Source organism: Pogona vitticeps, chromosome 6 (assembly GCF_051106095.1).
Source record: "Pogona vitticeps strain Pit_001003342236 chromosome 6, PviZW2.1, whole genome shotgun sequence".
NCBI classification, from domain to species: Eukaryota; Metazoa; Chordata; class Lepidosauria; order Squamata; family Agamidae; genus Pogona; species Pogona vitticeps.
Genome location: NC_135788.1, coordinates 44,851,128 through 44,866,571, shown reverse-complemented (window position 1 = coordinate 44,866,571; position 15,444 = coordinate 44,851,128). Strand labels below are relative to the sequence as shown.

At 40.5% G+C, this 15,444-nt stretch overlaps 1 protein-coding gene and 1 long non-coding RNA gene across 5 annotated transcripts in view; both read right to left on the bottom strand.

Annotated features, from left to right (window-relative positions):
- The window catches only part of LOC140708174 (uncharacterized), an 80,955-nt gene extending 69,717 nt beyond the window's left edge, over positions 1 to 11,238 (bottom strand). Inside the window, exon 1 of the long non-coding RNA XR_012088346.2 lies at positions 11,143 to 11,238. This is a non-coding gene — a long non-coding RNA (uncharacterized LOC140708174). The remainder of the gene's footprint in view (positions 1 to 11,142) is intronic.
- Positions 1 to 12,641, bottom strand: part of RBMS3 (RNA binding motif single stranded interacting protein 3) — a 1,057,118-nt gene extending 1,044,477 nt beyond the window's left edge. For 2 of the 4 annotated variants that reach the window (XM_078377327.1, XM_073003440.2), the window contains exon 1: positions 11,264 to 12,640. In XM_078377327.1, the coding sequence (XP_078233453.1) occupies positions 11,264 to 11,482 (219 nt within the window). In that variant the 5' untranslated portion in view covers positions 11,483 to 12,640. Of the gene's footprint in view, positions 1 to 11,263 lie in introns of all 4 variants that reach the window. The other 2 variants (XM_073003441.2, XM_073003439.2) reach the window with 2 other exon arrangements.
- Between the last annotated feature and the right edge of the window lie 2,803 nt (positions 12,642 to 15,444).

The window sequence follows — 15,444 nt, the reverse complement described above, 5'->3', positions numbered from 1 at the left end:
AAACCTCCTCCTGTCTGGAGGTTAGGGAACTCCTTCATCAACCCCAATACATTCTCCTGCTCACACTCATTCTCTGTTTGCACGGCCTGATCTTTCCTCTTCAGTCTTAGCTCATCCGTTACCCTGAAAACGTGCGCACTTCCCCCTCTTTTAACACCTCCTCCCAAATGATCAAATGTAACTCCTCCCCCTTGTCATTGGACAAGCAGAATTCTAACCCTTCCTTCCTTTTTCTTTTCTCTTGCTCTATCTCTACCAACACCCCCTCTATGCAGCCGTGGTCTTCCTCAATGATGGGTGTCTTGGAGGATGGCACACTGGTAGCTCCTCACTCACAATGGAGTTTCTCAGAGTCAAACAACAAATTACCTTTAACACATATCATGAAGCTTTATTGATTCTTATTCAAAAGTAATGTGAGGGAATCAATTCAGACTGTGTGGTGCAGGGAAACTTTAATCTTTTGCTTTCTGCTTTGGTCCCAATCTAGACAACACACCCTGTAATGTTCATAGCTCATTGGTTTCAGCTAAAGGCCTTTCCTCTATGCAAATTGTCACCAAAAGGCAACTATTTGGGTAGCAAACACAGCAAGGATAAAGGGCTGAATCCAGCCTTCCTCCATAGTAGAGTGGATTCAACCCTTTGTCCTTATTGTGACAAAATCAAAAAGCATATAGACTGATGAAAACGCCCCACTTGACATTAACGATATTCCCACCTCGGTGGGAAGGTAATCAGCCTTCCATGTCTAGTCATGCTGGCCACGTGACCACGGAGGATTGTCTGCAGACAAATGCTAGCTCTATGGGTTGGAAACAGAAATGAACATTGCCGCCTAGAGTCAGACGCAACTGGACAAAAATTTCAAGGGGAACCTTTACCTTTTTTATATTCTAGCCAGTCTTCCTGTAGCCCTCAAACTGCAGCAAAATGTTAGCACTTAGGGTTATAGTGATCTTTTTTTCTCTGGTTCCTTAACTTTGACTCTGTTTTGCATTTATTTATCTACTGACCTCTAATTATTTCACTGTAACACTGAGTTTATATTATAACAGTTGCATCATCTTTTGTTTGAACTTATTTTTGGAAAATACTTCCCCCTCCCTTTTAAACTGTGGTGTATTTTGACAGGTTGATGTTTTTTGTGAATCATTCTGAGTACATTTTGTTGTAAATAACTGACATACAAACTATGACACCCCACCACACACAATGCATTCATGTTCCCGTTCTGATCAGGTCTCAATTTCCTGACTCTAGCCAGTCTCTACTAGTCCATATAGTATCTGTCACACAATTTCTTTACTCAAGTATCCAGCAGTCAGTGGCCAATTTAAAAATGCACATGAGACTAGAGATGGGGGCATTTGTATTCGTATATGAATATCCCCCCACAGATGGAGATAACGAGGGTCTGGCTCCCTGGAGCCAGACCAACCATTCGCGAATCCGCTGCTGCCGATGGCTCCTTCCAGTCTCTCAGTTGCTCGTGATGGATTAGCCACTCTGTGACCTGGCAGAGAGGCTCGTCATCCCACCTTCTGCCAGGACCGGCTAAACCATCACGAGCAACGGAGCGATGGGAAGGCTCAATGGAGCCATCGGCAGCAGCGGAATCATGAGTGGTCGGTCTGGCCCCAGGGGGACTGGACCCTCGTTATCTCCACCTGTGGGGGACATTTGTATTCGCATATAGATACCCCCATCTCTAGTTCTGACTCTTTTTATTCAGCTAATCAGTTCTATATGCTCCTGATCACATTAGTGCCAACTTGAGAACTTAATTGTCCCATCCTACATGACAATGTAACATAATAAATGTTCTCAACAGTAGATGTTGCCTAGAAAAATTACAAGTCTCTGAATTCCCTAGCCACCATGATCGTTATGAACTTTTTGAAAGTCCAGAAATGTAACTTCCCTAGGATCTGAGTGGAAATGGAAACATTGGTAGAATATGGTTAATGTTTAGTTCATTGTTAGTGAGTTTAAATCCAATTCAGTTAAGATTATGTATTGGAGAGGTGAATTTTTAATACCATAGTTACATTGATGCAGGATGGATTTGATTTAAATCAAGTGGATTTAAATTACAGTTTAAATCACAATTTAAATCACTAGTCAGTAAGACTCAGTTTGAATCATTATTTTTAAATGTAAAGACTCATTCTTGCTGATAGTTACAATCTTTAGTATATCCAACCAGATGAGTATTTCAAAATTAGAATAATAACCTGTCAGATTACTAAAACAGCTATATCAGAATTGACTTCAGTTTAATAAATTAATCACTCATATTTGGAGAACTATTTAAACTGTTTTATTTAACTTAAACAATAACATTATATAGCATACATATCCTTGTATTTGTTTAAACATCAATGTTTATTAACTGAAGTGGTTAAACAAACTATGTATTAAAAAAACTATCTTACAATCTTCAAACCTAGTACAATAGGAACCTATCCATGGAATAAGAATCCAATGATTCACTTGTCCATTGCCTGAAAATACTAAATACCCCCCAAAATATATATTTATATGTATTTCCAGAGTGTATTTACCAGAGCTGGCCACAAGAAGGATCCAGATACCATGAAATGTCTAGTATTCACTACATCCACATTTTTAGCATCCACGGGGAAGCTTGAAACCAATCCCCTGTGGATATCACTATCCTACTGTAATGTGTTCATTGTTTGTACATAGATTTGCAGAATAATGGGACTAAGGTTGTTTCCTGAAGTTTGTTATTTTATGCCATTTTACTGGGAGAAAGCTTGGATCTCAAACTTGGATAACTTGGATTAATTGAATTAGTTTACCAAAAAATGTAAATATGGCATGAATATACAGCCTCATGCTAAGCCTCATCAAACCATTTAAACTATAATGTATATTAAACAGAAAACTATCTTTAGATAGATTTTTCCTCCAAAAGCATTTCATTAAAATAAATCTGATTTAAATTTTTAAAAATCTGATTTTTAATTTCTTTTTTAAAAATAATTGATTAATTCACCTGCACTGATGTTAAATTGCCAATTAAATTTAAGTTGCATTACTATCACTCTTACAAGAAAATAATTGGAATAATCTTATTCATTACTTTATTCATTTTCCCCCAAGGCAGAATATATGTCTCTCCTCTTCCCAACTTTAACCTCACAAAAATGACCCTGATCAGGTCAAGAGGAAGAATAACTGACCACTCAATGAATCTCAGTAGAAATGTGAAGCTGTAGCTCCCAAAGCTCAATTCAATATCACATTAATCACAAGGGCCTGACCGCTCTTTCCATAAGTCCTGATAATTACATTTGAGAAGCTATAATATTTGTTGAATCAGTGGATGGTTTGATTATTAGAACCAACTCAGGCTTTAATCTGAGGTTCCAGATACAATAAAATGTTTAAATGAGAATACAACATCAAACGACGAATTTCCAAATTCACAACTGGAGCAGCTGAAAAACATACATGAAAGTGTGTTTGCAGACAAAATAAAATAAAATTACTTTCCTTTTTTTCCACCTGGTTATCTGGCAGCTGCTATTAAATTCAAGAGACATTTCAGCAGTAATATATTTTTCTGTGACATAACATAGGAGACAAAATTTGGCCTACTTATGTGATGCCAAATTCTAACAGACAACTGGCCCTGGGACTTCAAAACATCCTAGTTTGTTAAAGTTGTGTCCATTAAAATTCATGAATGCTAATAATTAAACTACAAAAGAGCAAAGAATATATGAATCAATAAACAATGACCAATAAAACAATTGTGAAAAATCTGAGCTTCTTAAAGTAACTATTTCTTCATGGAGGTATCTTGTGTAATCTAAGGACACATAGGTTGCAATCCTATATGTACTTTATACTGGTTGTGGCTGGTCAATCAGTAGTTGTTGAACAGGCTATCTTCTGTCCTGCTCCCACTTTGTAATATCCAGCAATAGATTCATGGAGACTTTCTCTGTCATTCACATTAAGTGTGTGTACTACACTGCATTTCAACTCACTACAGTGGACCCTTGACTTACAGACGGCTTGACTTACTGTACCCACCTTTGCTATAATAGCATTGAGGGCAGAGAACTAGCAGGTAAGGAGCCAGAACAAGCAAGCTTTTAAAGAGATCATAATTGGATGTCTATACAACTATGGTGAGATATCATTACTTTTCTGGAACAATTGCTGCAATTTTTTTGTAAGGGTGCTGATCTGCAAGGAGTTTTGACTTAACATCAATCAACTGAAAACAACAGAAAGATAATGGAGGAGAACATCCTTTCTGTGAAGGAAAATTCTGCTTCCTCTGTTTTCCCAATAATTAATTATGATTATTCTCCATTGTCTTATAAAATCAAAATGAAACATGAAAGTGACTTGATAAACACAAGCTACTTCTGGTGTAGTTAATTTCTCTTCAATGGATAATCTGGTACTCATTTTTCTCTTAAGAAGAGACATGTTTCAATGTGGATATAAGAATCTATATATTGTCTTTTAATGATGTAAGCCACTATTGTATAATCAATCTTTTCAGCTTCAAATATTGTATTTTCAGGATGTAAGCTGCCTTGGGTCCTTTTTAAGGAGAAAGGTGGAGGGAAAATATTTTAAATATATAAATAAAAAATATTTTAGCAGTTAAGTACTGAATCAAAAGTGCTTTCTGCCTATGCAGAGCTTGGAAATTCACATTTTGGACTACAGTTCCCAGAATCCATGCTTGCTGGATAATATTGGTAGTTGAAGCATAATAAAGTAACATTTTTAAATTCCTTCAAATTCTGTGTGCGGAGTGGAGGTAGTATGATAATTATCATAGGCATTAATCAAAGTAAAATGTATGCAGGTCTACAGCAATGGAAGGAATGTATATCTTCTTTCTAGGGATATAGTTTGAATAATAACAAAAGTATGGCAAGAGACAATAATAATATTTTACAACAGATAATGCCAGCTGCAATAACATTAACATCTCCATCTCTGAAAAGCTATTGTTTGTACAGATCTTAAAACAGCTTTCCTCAAACTGATGCTCTCCAGATTTGTTAGACTGCAACTCCCATCATTCCCAGACAGTGTTCCCAATTGCTGTGCTCTTGGCAGATGAGAGGAGTTATATCCAATACATCTGGATAGTTCAGAGTTGGAGGAGTGTGCACTAATAGATGCTGAAGCATTGTCATCTGTTATGTGAAGTTCAGTGTAGCTGAGTTCAGCAGACATCGTGCTCGTTTTCCATAGTGATGTTCCCTTTAAAACAATGCACATCTGCCAGGCCCTACTGAAATGTATTGAAGATATTAAATTTGCTTCAGTGAACAGATACACTGGCGGTTAAAATATAAAACAAACCTCTACATTTCTATTACAGATGCAATTATTTACACTGGGGATTGTCAACTTGTGACCCTCCAGATGTTCTTGGACTGCAACTCCTATCATCCCTAACCATAGGCTGTACTGGCTAAAGTTGATGAGAGCTGTAGTCCAACAGCATGTGGTGAGGCACATGTTATCCACTTCTGTTATACACTTTCAGCTAGCAATAAGTCCTGTTGAACCTAGACATGCATAAGATATATAGGACTATACATATCCTTTACTTAAAACAGTGCAGAGCAGACTATCTGTGACAGTCATAATAGTTTATCTACGTTTCAGAAAGTTTGGATCTCACTAAGAGAGTGAGTGAAACCGAACATCACCTAGCCAAACCTACTTGGCAGATGTTTCAGTAACGATAAATAAGATAATACTGAAGAGCCCCTGGAACACTGAAAGAAGCTACAAACGATTAACTAATAATAAAAACAAAGGCTTCCAGGCCATCCTCTCTGTGGTCTATTTTTATTCATTATTTCTAACTGCACAGACTTTTGTGTAATCAATTTCCAATGCACAACCATACAAATGCAAAGAGATACACCTCACTTCACTTTTTCAACCATCAAAATACTACCTATTTCAATGAGATCCTAACATTACCATCACATTTTCGTGCTCGCCTCAGGAACTATTGTCAGCATGAGTGGCTTTTCAAGCTTCATCCCATTATTGATCACATGGATGAAAAAACTCCAAACAGCTGTTCACTCTCAGCATGTTTCTGCAATTCTTTTTAAGGGTAAAATAACTTTTCAAATACTGTATTTCTTAGCCACCTTTCAGAATTCTCTAACATTGTGTGAGACATCACAAAATCCTTTTTTTTTCAGGCTAGACTGCCTTAGTCAATTCTTTGGAAAGTTGCTTTTTGCACTAATAGTCACAAAATCCTCCAGACAGCATAACCATTTCCAGTCTTCACCTGCTGAAACTGTTGTAATATCTCTTATTCCTATTTGGTAGATACTTTCAAACAATTCTTACCACAATTAGGAGCAAAACTGATTCCACAAATAAAGCAAAGTGAAATGACACAGAAATAAAATGTATAAAAACAAATGATGCTCTTGTCACTCACTCACAGGTATACAATTAATATTTAGCAGTCCTATTCATCCTTCCATCTCTACTTAGAAGTTACTTTCGAGTCCAGCTGAACTCACTGCCAGCCACATAAGTACAGGGTTACACAGTTCATTCTCTTCCTTTCCAAGATATAACTGCCCTATTTCTGAATACTTCATATTGGGCAATTGTAGAGGTTATTAAATATATATTAGAAATCAAGATGAAATAAAAAGTGAGGAGCACATGCTGTGTCCAAAGACAGGAAGTAATATGAATAACCAAGCACCATGAACAAAGAAATAGTACTAAGGGTATTCAAACTATATGGATACTTACATTTTTAAATTTGCTTCATTTAATACTAGATAAAAGGTTGAGTTAAATTCCATCTCAAACTCCATATTTATAAGGGACATACTTGGCTTGTTTTAGTGACCCAGGCATCAGTCCTGACTCAGATCTGGTGCTATAATATTTAAAAGATTGCAAGTGGATTCTTGCAATTGCACGGTGACAGAAAGAACAAATTTTGAAGAATCAAAATGTTTGCTTGCCCTCAGGCCAGCTGTCTATACAGTAAATCACTCAAGACAACTGTTATGACTCTTCAGGAATCTGGAGGATTTCTGATAGCAAATCCGAGTTCTCCAGCAGAAATTGAAGGTAGAATTAGGGTTCTTGCTCCCCTTCATTTCTCTCATGAAGACAACAGTGATGGACAGAGAGGGGCTTGTTGCTCCCCTCTATGTTTATACTAAAGACACTACATGCTATAACACTGGGATAGGGTAACTCTTGTTCTGTATCACCTCTGAAAATGGTCAAATGGTGTTCTTCAACATTCAGCAATCAGATGTCTAAAAGCACCTTACCCCATCCTTATAGGTAACACCTGTCTTAGTATATCTCCTTGGTGCGAACAATTCATCGCAAGCAAGCTGTGCAGATTGTCTGGAAACCTTCCTGAAGCTGAGAAAACATTGACTTGTTTCCCAGCTATGACACCTCCTTCTTGAAATGTTAACATGTACTTGCTGCACTGAGCACAGTTACAGAAAGAATAAAAGCACAGCTTCCACAAGGAAGACTAATTCATTCTCATTCTCTCTCTCTCTCTCTCCCCCTCTCTCTCTCAATATGCTAATTTTCTGCATTCAAGGAATTTCTATTTCTTAAAAAGAAAATAGGCCCAACCAACATATGATTTGTTTAAATGTGTACCTTGGGTCTGAGACTCAGATTTAACTCCTACATACCACAGAACCTAACAGGACATTAAGCCTTCTTAGACGCACTCCCCCATCTATGACACAGCAATACTGCACTGAGAGCTTGGAGGAGGTTTTGTTTTGTGTTGGACAGCAACTCCCAGAGCCCCTCACCTACATGGCCAGCAACTATAATCCTATAGTAAGACATCCTCAGCTAGGAAGGCCATGGCCATAAGTGGATAGTAGCAGATGTCAATGTGGAATCCCAGTGCATAAGCAGGAACACAGCAAGACCAACCCAAAACATTTTGTTGCCAGAGTCAAACAAGATGCCTCCTGCAATTTCCACATGCATAAGCTGATCATACTGGTAGCTGGATCTTCTTCTGGGACTAGTAACAAGGCAGCATCTTCCACTCTAGCTGTGGGTAGCAAAGCAAACTTAAATGGGCTATTTCCGCCTGTCATGTGATAGGGCTGACTCTGGGGGATACTACCCCCAAACCAGAGCATACAGGTCTGCAACATAGTGACCTAATTCATAGGATTATCATGAGAGTGATTGAAGTAAGCATCACACAGGTTCACACTGCAAGTGCTTTAACAACTAGCAATAAGATTTTGTGTTTAATACATTAAGGAGAAACAGTGTTTCTTTGTGCATATCTCTATGCACTGGGGAAAGTTTCCTTTAGTAGCCTAAATAATAAAATTGGAAAGACCCAAGGTAATTATGGATTGCTCACAGTCAATGCTTAAGTAGATATCTAAAGTCATATTAGCATTAGCAAAAGCATTACATTCCCAGAACTAACAACTCTCCTTTCTGCCCACAGTCCCAAAGCACAGAGTTTCTTCAGAAATGAAGAAAGCCAAAACAGCTTTAATACCAAGGAGACATCTGTCAGCACGTTATTTTAAAAACCATGCCTGAGAAAAACACAGAGGTCTCTTCTTGTGTCAAGAGGTTGTTCACAAGCCCAACAGAATAGTTTAGATTTCAATTATGTGTATGTTTTAAATTGTTATAAATCTAACTAAGCGCATTTTAGTGTCTTCTTTCATCTGTACTCATGCATTATGTGACTTCTGCTACCAGCTCTTAGTGAAACATTAGGCAGCATGTACACTGCATCCAGAAGTAACTACTGATCACTGATTTCTGCTGATGACTAGTCTTTGCAATGCTGAAGGCGTTGGCACAGCTGCCATTGATTTCAGTCATAGCGTTTGCTGCATTTTTCAAGTAAATGTTCAGAATAATATTAGAGAAATATATTTAAACTTCCATGCCAAGCTGTTTGCAAGTTTCAGATTAACAAAATGTATCACCACAACATTAGTGGCAGCATGTAGTCACAACTAAGTAAAATCATTGATGTCACAAACAACTAAAATATACCTTCTTTTATTGAAAAAGCAAAGTGCATGCTTTAAAAGTGACTCATGAGTAGAGTAATGCTTAACAGCTTTTGGATGTCATTTTAATGGAGTAAGTGGAAAGTGAGGACCTCCCTAGCCTTCTCCCTATGTCTTCCCACCAGCAGGCACATCTTTTTGTTCAGGCAAGCTTTACAGGCTGCTATGAATGAGTTTTCAATGTGGGATGTAGCACTTCTTAACCTTTTAAATGTGTTTTTAATTTTTTTTTGTTCCTGAATGCTTTTCATTCAGATGTTGTTACAATATGCAACATGTTTAAATCCATTTTAATATTGTCATTTATGATATTCTAAACGTATGTGGCTTTTGAATATTTTGTAAGTTGCCTTTAGTCTCTTTATTGCAAAAAGGCAGTATATAAATAAAATGGAATGAATGAATGAGATGGGAGAGCCAATTAATAAAAATGGCAAAGCTGTTGCAAATTAGCAATTAAAATCTAAAGGTAAAAGAGAACGGAATACTGTGTCATCAACCAACTTTCTCATTCTGTACATAGTGTGTAATATGTGTGTTTAAATAATTATAGATCCTACCTGCCTTACACTATTGTGGCATGTTTAATCATGTAACATGTTTAGAGGGTAGCTGCCAATATACCTCAGTTGCAGAAGAGGATGTCTGATTATAGGTACAAACTAGAATTTGTTAAGCAACAGGTTAATTATCTGTTGCTTCATAAGTACAGCTTTGCTTCGGAAGTACTATTTGTACTCTATTTTCTTAATCTGGTTCAGGGTCCTGTTATCTTGTCTGGCTCCTTGTACAGTTGTAATGCCATCCATGTAATAAAATGCCTCAGTAAGGCTACTTTGTTTCTAGAATAGTGCAACCGTCCATACTGAAGAAGATGACAATCTTGGGACTGCTGTTTACTTTTGCATCAGGCAATGTTTTAAGCAAACAATTATCAGTTATGTTTACAGCTGGAGAAAAATACTGGGAGTCTATCCATTGCCCATTGTAATGGGTGATACACTTTAACTTTCAACTTGTTAAACCTGAGTTTGGAAATATAATGTGAAAGGAAAGTGTGCCGACAGAGAAGACCAACACTCGACCAATGTCCTCTGTAGGGGGTGATATTCTCCCCCTCTCTCTGATTGTCTGGTGTAGTGAATCCATATAGCTGGATTTCTTCCAGTACCAAGAAAGGCCAGTCTGTCTCATTTCTTTGTTGAACACAGGTCTCCAAAGTTTTGCATAGGGTACAATCAAAAGCAGCCAATCTACAGCTACATAGCTTGGATGGAACAACAAAAATATGCAGTTGGTTGTTGTGGGTTTTTTCGGGCTCTTTGGCCGTTTCCTGAAGGTTGTTCCTCCTGACATTTCGCCAGTCTCTGTGGCCGGCATTTTCAGAGGACTGGAGCAGAACACGGCCAAAAAGCCCGAAAAAACCCACAACAACCATCAGATCCCAGCGGTGAATGCCTTTGAGAATACAAAAATATGCAGGTTTTTCTCAGCAACCAAACAACTCTTCTGCCTTCTGAGATGTAGGTGTGGGTGTCTGTACATACAGCTGGATACACACACAGCGAAGAAGAGAGACTTTAGCATGCTACATTGTTAAACCAAACTTTTGAGCCAGCAGTTTCTCTTCCTTCTCCATTTTAAATTCTATTTATACTACCCGCAAAGGCACAGGATCCAGAACAATGCATATAAGAGGATGAAACACACATACAATCACTTAGGAGAATGGCAAATGAGGGATTTCTCCAGCAAATGACTAGTTAACCCTTCACCCTCTGCCATGACCTTAAATAACCTTAACGCTGCTGCAGAACCCATTGTTACAAAGCAGACAGGAAGGGAGAAGGAAAAGAAAAAAACGACAAGAGCTCTAAATTTAGAAGAAAGAAGAGGCATCCATATAATGCAGGCATCTGGGATTAAAGCCAGGATACATTTCCTCGCAACACAGAGCAGACTGGTGTCTTTCACTTCACATCACACGGGATCCCTAAACCCATTTCCCCGGGTTCCCTCTGCAGATCATGCTCTTCCTCACCCAGCCCTTCCGTCCAACGCTCGACCTTCACAGTGTCTTAAAGGGGGCGGCTTCTCCCTGCCCTGCCTGCGGGGCGATCACCGCCTGGCAAATGGGCAACCGAGTTGGGTGGGCGTCTTACCTTTTTGTCTTCCTTCTCGTTGCTCTGCCTGTTCTCCGGCGGCGGCTGGTGCTGCGCGCGGTCCCCGCCGCCTCTTTCCCCCGCCCGCCCATCCTGCTGCTGCTGCTGCTGCTGCTGCTGCTGCTGCTGCTGCTCTTGCTGGCAGCCTCCTCCCGACCCCTGCGCGCGGGGGATGGGCTCCGCCGGGCACGGAGAAACTCCCTTCACCTCCAGGTCCATCTTCCTCAGCCAAGAACTGCCCACAAACGAAACCGGGGCCGGCGGGGGGGGGGGGAGAGGACTTTCTGTCACCCCGACGCGCCAATTTCTTCAGAGCTTTTTTTTGGTTTTTTAAAACCCCACCCCTTTTCTCTCCTTTCAAAACAAATAAACAAAACCGGAGCAAGACTGGCACACTCACATGGCGTGTGTCTATGTGTTGTATTTTTTTTCCTCCGCCTTTTCTGCACCAAGGAGAGGGGGGCGAATTCGCGCGCGCCCACACGCCGACGCCCGAGTACACTTTCACGCTGCCTGAGACTTTGGCCACCAAGGCGGGTCTGTGTGGATGCACGCGTGTGCACGTGTCTGCCTGGCGGTCTCGGTCCGACGGCGGCCTTCAGGCACCCCAAAAGCGCACGGCTTGTGGCAAACCGGCGGCTTGCGCTGAGGTGGCGGGTGGAGTCCCTCACTTCCCTGGACTATTCACGTGTCCCAAGCTGAGGGAAAGGCGTTTTAAGTCTTTATTCCTCCTCTTCGCCTGCCTCTGCCTCTCCTTTCTTCCCTCGCCTTGCCTTACTCGTCCCCAGGCAGCCTTTGGTGGAACAAAGTTAAAAGTGGGCCGAGAGAGCGGCGGGAAAAGCCGGCAGGCCTGCCTAGCTGACAGCAATCCCTTGTCAGGGAAAAGTTAAAACCGCCGCCTCGCCTCGCTTCCACCCCCTTCCTTCCAGGCTCCGAGGCAAGCAAAAAGACTCAGGCAGGCGAGGAAAGCAAATGGATCCAGACCTGGACGAAGAGCCGCCGCCGCCGCTGCTGTTGCTGAGGGCGGTGGCAGGAAACTGGGGCGACCGTTTAGCTGAGGCTGGCTTTTCATGAGGCCCCCCACAGCCACCGCCGCTGGTCGCCGCACGACCTCCTCGCCACCGCCAATTTTCCCTTAGCCTATGTGTGCCTCTTGGATGTTCCTCTCTCTCTCTCTCTCTCTCTCTCTCTCTCTCTCTCTCTCTCTCTCTCTCTCTGTGTGTGTGTGTGTGTGTGTGTGTGTGTGTGTGTGTGTGTGTAAAAAAGCTATCTACGTGACTGGAGCTCCCTCTCTAGACAGCCAGTGCCACGCAGCACTGCCCGAGAAAAACTGGAGTAAACGGAAGGGAGATGGAAGAAAGAGGAGCCCCCACCCTCTCCCTCGTCAGCACATTTAGGCAAGACATGAGGGTTTCCCGCCCTTGTGGGTTTTTCCTTCAGATGCGTTATGTGCCGGTTTCAGTGGACACAAGGGCTTCTTAGAGGGGAAAGGAGAGACCTCAGCCAAGACGCTGGGGTTGAATGCTGGAGCCTAGCCCCAAAGTGTGAGGTCATAACGGTCCATGCAGTGCCCCTGGGCATATGCAGAAAGTCTCCCCTCCCCTCTGCTGACTCAACAGCATAGTCTGACCCTAGACATTTAAGCAGCTGAGCTTCAGCACCTCGCCTAAGTTTAGAAATGTGCAGTGTGCAAAAAGACAATCAAAGAAATGCACAGACATGCGTGTTTGTGTCAGTTTTAAGAAGACAATGGCAGTGATGTGCATGCACACCCTTTCTGAAGAGAAGGGCAATTGCCTAGGATCTCACACAGCAAGGGGGCAGCAGTGACAGTGACAAACAGTACCCTCCAAATGCCTTAAAATGGCCTGTCTCCTCAAAGCTGCCACTACAAGAAGGCTCCAAAAGCATAGTAAGCTTGGACGTTTCCCCTCCGCATGTGTATGTTCATGTAACATTTGTGTAACTTGTAGCTAATTTTGGCTAATTGATTAGATACTTGGATATATCTCAGCCAACTTGTCTGGTCAAACCCCAACTGCACAACTGAGGTGCACCTCAGCACCTCACCCATTAGTCAGAATTAGCCATGGCAAGTTACATGAACACCACGAATATCCTGACGTTTTCTATTGCTTGGAAAATTTACCAGCTGTGAGGACTGCAGCTTAGTATAAGTGAATGGGGAAAGCAAGAAACCAGTGGCAGATGATGCTGTGGAGCCTTATAATGAAAACATCTGCCCTCCGTGGGCTCCACTACACTGCCTGCCTGGGCACCACAAGGCTGATGGTGTGGTAAAAAGAAACGGGTCAGGGCTCAAATGGACATTTTGTTCAGGGCCCTTTGGAACCTTAAACAATATCTGAATGGATAATGTTCCCAGCCAGTGAGCCCAAAGAACAGAATAAAAATAATTTATTCTGTTCAGTCACTGAATGAAGGGCAAGCTTTGATCTGATCATTCTGAAATCAGGACTCTTATCAGATGATGAGCCTGCACATCTAAATATAAGTTTCTAAATATAAGCCACCCTTATCTCAAAGAGCTGCTCCTCTAAAAGGTACCTGAAAACATCTAATGAATATCTGTCTGCAATATTTGGTACGCAATTAAACAAAGGTTGGAAATGTTACTTTTATGGAACAGCTTCCAGATTCCCCAGCCAGCAGGGCCAGGAATATATTGGGAGTCCAAAATGTAAATGTTCTGCATTCTGCTTGTTTTTAAATGCCTGGTTGAATATAGTCCCTTTACAAAGCATTCTGGTGAGCTACATTATTTCCCAGGGCATAGATGCTAGCAGTTTATCCTGTTGTTTGCCAGGTGGTGCCTTGACCAGCAATGATTTCTTTGTTGTGTAGCATGGACTTCTTAGAACTTTGCCAACCAGCAAAGAATGTATGTTAGCTTAAATTAATGTTGCTGGCTCTTGCATTTAAAATATAAATGGAAAATGAACAGTACCCCCACCTCAAAAGAGATCCATTACAAAGGCAAGCTGTGTTTTCAGAAATAAATCATTTACAGTTTATTAAAATTCATTTTTCTACAAGATTCTTCATTCACCTTCAAATTGAAAATTAAAGTACTGAATAACTGAGTGAGTTATCACTAAGTCATCAGCAGGTGGATGAACATCTAACGCATGTATTGTTGTTTTAATAACCTGCATGATTCAACTGTCTTATCTTGTGACCACCTGGTGATATTGTATTATTGTACTGATGGTCTTTCTCTGTAAGATGTCCTCCTGAACTCCCTCTTGACTGTTGCTACCATCAGACAATGTTGCTCTGTTTATTTATAATATACTTGTCAGACATTGTTGCTTTCTTGCTGGCTGGTTTTATTTATTTCTTTGTTACATTTGTGCCCTGCCTTTCTCTCCCAAAAATGGGACTTAAGGTGACCAACAATAAACAGTTTGTTTAAACATTCATTCACTAGATTTGTACCCTGTTTTTGCCCCAAATGGGACTCAGGGAAGCTAAGAATAAAATCAATAAAAATGTGGAACATATTAATCTAATTGGCTGATTGATTGATTAAAACAGTTAAAACCAGTGAAATAAGAGAATAATATTTGTGCTGCTCTTTCTGCCATACTGATACAATTGTCCAATCATGAAATATTATTATTTTCTCTCCCAAGCAAACTTGTTTCTTTCTGGGTTTTTGTTATGGTTCATGTCTCAGATTTGCATTGTCCCGGATTGTTGTTTGATTCCTTACTGTAAATATTGGTGGCTGGGTGCACATGATTCTGCCATCATAGAGCTAAATTGTGCCCAATATGTGTGGCATCTGAAACACTAGTTGAGTGACAGATTGTGTATCTCATAACATTTAAAAACTAATTAGAAGCATTGTCTTCTTCATTGCATTATTGATTTACATACTAGGTTGTGCCGTCATTGCCAGCCACTTGTTTACAACGTTAATAAAATGATAAATTACATCCACGATTCCTAGTAATGGAGAACAATACAGAACTGGTGTTGCACTGTTAGCATAGAAATTCGGGCTGATGTTCTGCAACACCTGAAGGTATATAAGAACCAACAAGTTATTTAAAAAAATGACTAAGCCACAGTTTATTGGTGTAAGGAAGCTCATTCCAAAGGCATCCGCCAAAACTGAATGAAAATTTCCCAAATGATCCTGAAAAATTTACTCA